This window comes from Xiphophorus maculatus, chromosome 21, assembly GCF_002775205.1.
Source record: "Xiphophorus maculatus strain JP 163 A chromosome 21, X_maculatus-5.0-male, whole genome shotgun sequence".
Lineage (NCBI taxonomy): Eukaryota > Metazoa > Chordata > Actinopteri > Cyprinodontiformes > Poeciliidae > Xiphophorus > Xiphophorus maculatus.
The window spans coordinates 7,528,536-7,537,693 of NC_036463.1; the positions used below are offsets into that span (position 1 = coordinate 7,528,536).

General features: G+C 37.0%; 1 protein-coding gene across 1 annotated transcript; it reads right to left on the reverse strand.

The window, feature by feature from the left end:
• Nucleotides 1–2,263: 2,263 nt before the first annotated feature.
• Nucleotides 2,264–4,422, reverse strand: LOC102219041 (transcription factor Sox-17-alpha-like). Its single transcript, XM_023326863.1, has 2 exons — nt 4,209–4,422; nt 2,264–2,970 (listed from the first exon to the last, which is right to left on the reverse strand). The coding sequence occupies exons 1-2, from the start codon at nt 4,420–4,422 to the stop codon at nt 2,264–2,266; spliced, it is 921 nt and encodes a 306-aa protein (XP_023182631.1).
• Between the last annotated feature and the right edge of the window lie 4,736 nt (nt 4,423–9,158).

Consider the following 9,158-nt stretch of genomic DNA (forward strand, 5'->3'; position numbering starts at 1 on the left):
GGACGCATGTCCAAACTTCTTGTGTTCTCATCGGATTTATCATATTATTTGTTTATTCATGTTATTTATTTTGTTTGTTTGTTCATTTCATACACCTGCAGCTTAAAATGAAGGTCACATATTGACATAAACAAACACTACGAATGAAAAGAGTACTTGGAAGAAAGCAGCTATCAAATATTATTGATAACTTGATCACTTACTGGTGCATTCCATTTGACTTATGAGTCAGAGTATGGATCCTGGTTATGTCACTTTCATCTTAAACAAGTCCCATTTGCAGGTTGACAAACCAGTAGGGACTGATAATTATGGTGCTATGTCACCAGGATAAATATTTGTAATAATATTACAAAGACTATAAAATTATATTATAATAAAGTTTTGCAGCAGTGCATCCCTTCAAATAATAAAGAATCGTTTGTCAGAAGTATAAATAAGCATATCATTTATGCAGTTGTAGTTACCTTTTGTATGCATAAACCACACATTTTCAAGAGGATATTCTGCTTACCAAGTCTCTCTATAAAATGTACTTATCCTGATTGTTTATTGGGCAAGCTTTAGTACTTAATAAAGACACATTTAATTAAAAATAACCCGTGTGTTTAGGTGTCTTTAAATAAATTATAAATATACACCTCTGGGAAAAAATTAAGAGACCACTTAAAATGATCAGTTTCTCTGATTTGACTTTTTATCGGTATATGTTTGAGTAAAATGAACATTGTTCTTTTATTCTATGAATTACTGATATAATAAATTCCAAGCAAAAATTTGTATTTATTTGCAGAAAATGAGAAATGGTCAAAATAACAAAAAAAGATGCAACGCTTTCAGACCTCAAATAACACAAGGAGAACAAGTTCATATTCATTTAGAAACAACAATACTGATGTTTTAACTCAGGTCATGCTTTTAATGTTGTTGTGGAATGAGTTTGTAGATGTAAATCAGAAGAAAAAATTATCAGTCAAACTCTTGAGGAAAAAAATGTTGTGTATTCTATAATGTGTGTGATCTTATTTTAGCCTTAGTATCTTAGTTTTGCCTGTAAATAATTCTTTCACTTCAGACATCTCAATAATTTCAACTGATAAATTATCCCGTGAGATACAAAAAATCCTGATATATTCACAAAGATAATGTATCGCTGGATGGGATAATCATCCACATAGCATGGGATAATTTTGGAGGGATGTCTTGCATTCTTACATTTGTCAGAGCCTCGAGTTGAACCTCGAGGCTCTGACACAGAAAATACCGGACAGGGAAGTAAACATTCTCCTAAATGGGTAAACATTTGGCAGAACGAGTGTTTGGAGATATGTCGATTTTGGGGCATATTTTTAGAGCCTTTGTGAGATGTTTTAAAATGTAACAGGAAGTTGGGAAGTTTATGTCTTTGGCGCCCACTCGGCTTCCATCGCTGAGCCAAGAGAATCGAGATGAAACACTGTGAATGGCTCCTGCTGTGTGTAATGTAACAGATATTTCAAATAATTTGCTCTCATTCAAATATATACTACAAGATCACTACAAGGAAATTTAGAGAAAAATCCCTCTTGTTCATTTCACACTTCTATCCCAGAGAAACAGAAGGTCATACGTAACTAAACAGCTATTTTGTATGAGTTAAAATAACTGTTTGACTCATACAAACAGCTATGTTTTAATTCTTCTGCAATTAAAGGTATTTCTTTCAATGTTCCTAACACATACGGTATTTGTGATGTGTGTCAGTGTTTATTTTCTTATTTCTTGAATACCATGATACATTACGGTTTCTAAATAGCACTTTTTCAAGTGGCTAACACTGCTCACGTTTATTTTTTCAATAAAAGTAATATTTACTGTGACTTTTAGGGACTTAAGATTACTTCAGAATGTTTTTTTTTGTTGTTGATTTGTGGAAATATATTGCTAAATTAAAATGAAAAGTTTTCTAAATCATGTTGCATTATGGGAAATGTAATTCTGAATACATTTTTTAATTGGTCGTTTAAACCGAGTTCTTTTGTCATTTGTCGCAGTTTTAGCCATTATTTAACACTTTGGGGTATTTAATTGTTTTAGAACATTAACAACATAATTATGAGATTATTTAAAGTTATTTATTGATTCTTTATTTTAATATTTTAACACTGGAAGACAAAGAAAAACTCATCACAGAGGGCGATAAGAGGTTTCACCAAACATACAATCAGTTATTATCAATTGAAGTGAGACAGTTTAAATAAATAGACCACATTGATCAGATTTATCACACAGAGCATCCTCCTCTGTAGCTGCTCTGCTCTGCTGGCTCTGACCCGTGGTGTTTTGGACCAAGGTACTGTTCAAACTCGCTGCGGTCTAAATCATACAGCATGTCCAGCTGAACCTGTTCCAAGTAAAACTCCAAAGAAGGCCCTGTTGGGCATTGCTGGAGTCCGTAGAGCCTGGACTCCCTCTGGTCCATGAGAGGAGCTGTAGACGAGGATAACCCATGCTGCATGTATCTTTGCTGGGAGCTAAAGTACGCCTGAGGCTGCGGCTGGTACCCAGGAGGGTTTGAGCGCACAGCAGGGTCGCTGGAGAAACTGTCTGCTGCAGTGGCTGCTTCAGAGTCAGGGATGCCTGGGTTGATGTATCTGTTAGAGTGGAGGGATGAATGAGGGAAAGGAGGTGAGATGTGGAAGGCCTGCTGCTGCTGCTGCTGCTGCTGGTGCTGCTGCTGCTGCTGCTGCTGCTGGTGGTGGTGGTGGTGGTTCTGGAGCAAATAGGTGAGGTTGTAGGGAATGCTGAAGCCAGAGCTGCAGAGTGGTGAGGCCTCTGCAGACAGGGTCTTAGGGCTCTTCTTCAGCTGCTTCCGCCGACGGGGCCTGTACTTGTAGTTGGGATAATCAATGGTGTGCTGGACCCTCAGGCGCTCAGCCTCCTGCATGTAGGGACGCTTCTCAGCCAAGGGCATAGCCTTCCATGTTTTTCCTGCAAGAAGAGATTGTGATGAATAATCTTTATAAGCATGATTATGTGGTTAAAGTGAACTCCGAAGAGGACTATTGTGAGGATTTCCTGTTTTTTTTTTGTTTTTACAAAACTTTAAACCTCATTTGGAGGCCCATTTTCAATTCAGAAAGTGAAACTCATACATTTATTTCTGTTCATTTAAACAGTTATGGCTTGCAGCTGATAAAAAAACAAATATATATATATATATATATATATATATATATATATATATATATATATATATATATATATATATATATATATATATATATATATATATATATATATATTTCTTAGCAAATTATATATAATATGAGACCAATTAAAATGATTTTGAATCCAGAAAAATAATGTTAAGGCCATTTTGTGACCTACACAGACACTGGAAAGACTTCAGAGGATCAGACACTCATTGACACCCTCCACAAGGAGGATAAGCCCCAAAAGTTATTGCTAAATAAGCTGGTTGCTCACAGAATGCTTGGTCTACGCAAATTAATGGAGCATTTAGTGGAAGAAAAAAGTATGGTAAAGTTTAACAGGTAATAAAGAGTGCTTTGGGATGCTAGCAAGCTAGAGATTCTAACTTAGAAAGGATATATATGTGCATATAAAAAAAATCTTGTGTAAATATAGAAATCTAAAAAAATAACTAAATTTATTTGAGTAATTAAATTCAACATGGTGATGTATTTGAGCTGTTATTTTTATTATTAAAGTTTTCAGAAAAATCAGTATTTACACAATAAGAATGTCACTATATTAAGACCACTATAAGATAACAGTGCAGCTTGTGCACCACATTTCCTTCCACTCAACTTTCCATTGATATGTGTAGACACAATTTTGCATCAATGTGATCACAACAGTTTTGCATGTATTTTAAATATATGTCTGCAAATATTCTGGGAAACTGAATGTTGGGTTTTTACAGGCTGCAAACCTCAATCATTAAATTAACGGAAATAAACTCCTATTATTATTTTTTTAAACATTAAACAAATAAACTTTCTGTGACATTCTAATTCATCTGGACGCACTTTAGCCAAATACCGTTCATTGCGGTTTAATCTCCCTTGGGGCCCTCAGGCCTCCAAAGGGCCCTAATCAATTGGAAATTTAGTTCACTTAGGTCGTCGTTCTTGTCAAAAACATCTTATAAGTAAAGATTTAATCAACTCATTATTGGAAAAATGTTAATATAACAAAATTACCAAGTATTTTGCTAAGATCGGTGTTCTCCAGGTCTGGGTTGAGCTGCGCCAGCCGCCTGCGCTCCTCTTTGGTCCAGATGATGAAGGCGTTCAGCGGCCTCCTGACCCTCTGCTGCGCCGGGACAGACTTTGGCTCTGGGCTGGCGCAGCTGGACTCCGAGTGGACAGACAGGGGACTGGAGGGTCCCGAACCGGGGGAGCGCACCTCGCTCATTTGCTGTCCGTCCTCGCTCTCCAGCGGGTTTGCGCATGGCTGGAAACCAGGGGCCACCTGGCTGAAAAGCATGTTTTTATGTTGATGTTTTGAGGTCTGCTCGCGGGCCGCTGTCATCCTCCCGGTGATGACGAGTGACGGGATATAAGAAGCAATATCCACTCCTCTCGGCACCCCGCCAATGGGATGCCGGGAGGAGTGGATTTAAGGTGTGAATCCTCAGGTTGGTGATTGGGGCCCATCACGCCCCATTCAATAGCCCCTTAAAAATGTCCCATGGGGCGCCTTGAGGCTCTACTAAACTTAGCATAACATATATAGATGTGGCAACAAACCTGTAAATTCCCCACTAAATTAGTCTACATAATGCGCCGTTGTATATTTGCCCTTTTCCTCATTTTATCGCTACAAAACAATAAAAATAATCAAACAAATTCAATCCCCCAAAGTTGAATAAGTTCACCTTATGATAGACTTTTAATTGTGTCAATTAAAACTCATTGTAAGAATACATTAATTTTGATTCACTCATTAAAGGCGCAATGCAAGCTTTACCTTCTGCACAAAAACGGAATTAATAGACCTGTAAGAAGTGGGGAAGGAAAGCATCAAAGTTTTGGGGTTTTTTTTCCCAGCACGTAGAGCTGGTTACTAATTACATTGAGGCTCTCAGCTCTTATCGGCCATTATCATTTTACAGGACTGGAACAAATAAAGAGAAAGAAACATGATCAAGGCGTGTTTATTGCACGATTAAAGCGCACAAATATTTACTCCACGTACAAGAAAAAAAAGAGAGCGATAGTAGACCCGTTCAAGAGAAGGGTGATTAGCTCAGCACAAAACGCAGACAATTAACGTTGTCAGGTTTATCGGGTTTAGAGAAAAGATGAAGAGAGGATTGGAAATTCCACCATTTTTACACTTTATTAAAAAACCTAAATCTTTTTCAGTAGTAAGTAACAGATTTTATTTATTTATATTTCTCAGTTTTGGTGGTTGTTGTTCCTCTGAATATAAAAAGGGGCAAAACTTTTAAATTTGGCAGTTTAAGTGTTAATACTTTTCATGTGTTTTTTTTTTAATATATCATATGTTTTGATATTGTATAGTTTATTCAACCTTTTATTTATTAAATTTTACATACAAAAGATGAGCGAAAGTATATTAATCCTACTTAAAGTCTCTAATATTTACAAAATAAATTCGTTTAATTGCGCAAAAAGAAGCGAAACGTTTACATTGAAAATATTATTGTGAATTTTGCTCCGTTTCTGTGTAAAATTAGATGCATATTTACTTCAACGTATGGTTTCATCTTTCTCTCTACTTATCTGTCATTTCTATTATTATTGTTTATTTATTTATTCATTTATATGTATTGTATGTATTTTGCATGTTCCAAAAAGTTAATGAATAGCCTACATAATACAACATTTATGTAATCACAGGTGTTACTGTTTGAGACTAATGGAAATGGATTTCTTTATTTTATTCTCAAAGATTCCAAAACGTCCATAAGCTCGACATTGTCACTGTAAATCTGCAATGTACGCGTCTGCAGAGCTTATGACGGCCTGTTCAAACTTTAAAAGTAAACGACCACCGATTATACACAGAAGAAATAAATGCAATCAATAATATATTCTCCCGGAACGTGTATATTGCAGAAATCCCCCCAAATGGCGCACATTTCGTTTTTACCTTGAAGAAAAAACAAATATACTAATAGCTTGACCATTAAGCCCTATTCATTTAACTACAGCGGGTTTCTGCTGTGTGTTATGGTTGTTGGGTTGCAGCTCGTTAGAATTAGACATTGAATCCACATCAGCAGTGTTGATCATAACGCACACTCCAATGCGCAGTGAGGACAAGCGCTAATGGATTTAATTAATTAGCCTGAATGACCCAGCGTGAATCAAATAACGCAAAGTTTCAGCTGAACGTCAGCCTCGCATGGGTTTCATTTTATGTCATAGCGCTGATTCTTAAAGGTTTTTATCGCAAGTACAATCCCAGAGGCGCACAAATGTTTACTGAGACCCTATAGTGAATATGCAGTTGCATATTAATAAATTATAATGCTATATTTCTGTAATTCAATTCAAAAGATAAAACTCATATACACTCACATACACAGTGATATATCACAAATATTTATGTTTGTTCATTTTAATTACTTCGGCTTACAGCTAATTGAACCCATCAGTTTCAGGAAATTTTTGTTTAAGTCAGGACAGTTTACTGGTCAATCAAGAACAGTGATTCCTTTGTCACTAAAGCAGCTGCTCATTTTTATGGAAGTGTGGAAAGGTACAAAGTCCTACAGGAGAATGAAAGAAACCCTCCCCTATTGTCTACAACACTTTTCCTTCCACTTAACCTTACATTAATATATTTCCAGATAGCCTTCTAAGCAGCCATCTTCTTTATCCTCCTTGTGGAGTGTTGATGACTTGAAGTGGCTCGATTTACTAACTGCTTAGACTTACTGGCTCTTTATTATGACTCATTAACTCTTAGAATACTTTGAGAACCTTTATTCTTAACAAGCCATGTCAGTGAGTGGATCTGCATTTTAAAAATGTAATCAGGATATCCAAGCTTTAATTACCTTATTTAGACATAATTCCTTTTACTTGTCCTCTGCTCCTATTTTTTTTTTTTTTAATAAAACCCAATCATTTGTGAGTCAGGTATCAGAGCATTGTCTCATATCCAAACAAGCAGAGTGCTTGTGCTCAATGGATACTGTGCTTTCTGAATAGGGATTGTTCTATTAACAATGTGCTATTGTGTTGGACAGAACTCATATATGGGACGCTCCTCTCTGTCTTCTCTTTGCCATCAGTGATGTTCAGGCTGTGCACAGGTGGAGGTGAGCGCTCCTGCTGCAGCCGCATGAAGGGAGCAACTTGCTTTGGATCTATGGGACAAATTTTTCAGTTTTAGGGGGAAAAGATTTGTGGTTTTGTTTTCAAAAAGCATGAAGTAGCTGAAATATTTTAATTCTCCACCTTTTTTTTTCCATCACGGATATCGAGCTAACACAGCTGCAAGATCTTCCATGTTGATGAGCCTCTTCTGGAGAGGGATATGGAAACGTCCCGCTAATGAAGCTCTGTATTCCAGCTCCGCATGACAATGAGTGAGTCATAAAGAGCTGCACTGTTCCATAAAGGTGTGAAGAGGATATAACAGTGTTGTCTCAGGTAACTATGATCTTCGCAGCATGGGGAATGTGTTGCTTTGTGCTGTATTGTATGGACTCAGCAGGCCAGCATCAAGATACACTCCATTCCATGTTTGAGCAGGTTCAGCAGAGCTGACCCAAGACCCACAGGGGTGAGTGTGAGCCTCCACACACCCCTGTGTAAACAGCACCCTGCCCGGCCCAGCCCGGCCTGGTCTGGTCCAGCCTTAAACACCAGACCTACTGAGAGGATTACATGGTGCAAACATGGAAACATTACCAGAATACAATGATGCCCCTCCCAGCCCTGAGCAGAAATAGGATGCAGGTCGAACTTCAGTCACAGCTCAGAGTCAGACTTATTACCAGGTTGGGCAACGTGAATGCTTTATTAGTGCATAAGAGCATGCAAAACTGAAACGCTAAACTGTAAAAATGACTTTTAGAAAGTGTTATAGTTGATAAAATTATGACAATTTTAATTAAGTAAATTAGCTTCTGCATAATGTTAAACAATGAACAATTTCTAACATTAATTATTTAATTTTCCTTAGCATCTTCAGTAAAATTGAGTGAAACTTGCAAGTTAAGAGTCTTAACCAGGCAGTTATTTCTGGTAATCAGCACATCTTGGCTGTGTTTAGTTTATGGTGTGTAAAGTTTGTTAGGATACATTTAAAAATTGATCCAGTTTTAACTAATTTGTCAAAATGCTGATGCTCATGTCAAACTTACTAGTGCCATTTGGTGTAGAAGAAGAGCGGACGCCACATGTAAGGAGGCCTTCTCTCTTTGCTCATTTCCTGTCTGATTACTGTAAATAAATGCTACAAAATATACAGTAAAAACAGCAAAGCAAAGTAAAACTTGGTGGGAAACGTAGCATCTTAACACAGAAGCAACCGTTTCCATTGAGCCTTAAATTGGTCGTTAGTTGAAATTAAAGTAATAAAAATACAATTTAAAAACAAGCATATCAGTCATTATTAGCAAGGAACAATAGAAAAGGATGAGACTTTAAATGGATTAGGATTAGATTCAGTGTGACAATAGGAAAACCTCTTAAAAAGTTACTTAAACTTTTTAAGTAACTTTAAAAAGTTTAAGTTACTTAAGCTTATTGTCTGGAGTGTAAAAGATTGTGGTGTTGCAGGTTTTCTTTAAAAAATGTTGGTAGTAATTGTAGACTAATAATACATTATCTGATACCAGTGCGCATGTTCCTGTTAAGTCAGCTCAGAACTGTGATTCATGCCTGCACCCAGCCATCAATCATCAGTCTAGCTCCTTTCCACCTCAAGCCGTAATCAGTTCAAAGCTCCACTCATGCCTCAGAAACAGCCCTATTCTTTGTAAATTAGGAACTGTATTCAGCTCTGATAAGAGTCTTTATCTGCTGAACTTACAGAGTGTTTTATTGTCCACGCACTGATTGAGGCTCGGTGGTAGGTTAACATCCCAGCTCTCATGAATCAGAGCCTGGGCTCGATCCCACATGCCAGCAAACAACAGCGTCACATTTAGTTGTAATTAGACCTAA

Excerpts from the sequence above, each read along its gene's own strand:
- LOC102219041 (XM_023326863.1), bottom strand. The coding sequence starts at position 4,422 with ATGAGCGAGGTGCGCTCCCCCGGTTCGGGACCCTCCAGTCCCCTGTCT. Across the intron at positions 2,971-4,208 it reads CGATCTTAGCAAAATACTTG|GAAAAACATGGAAGGCTATG; the intron begins GTAATTTTGTTA and ends CTCTTCTTGCAG.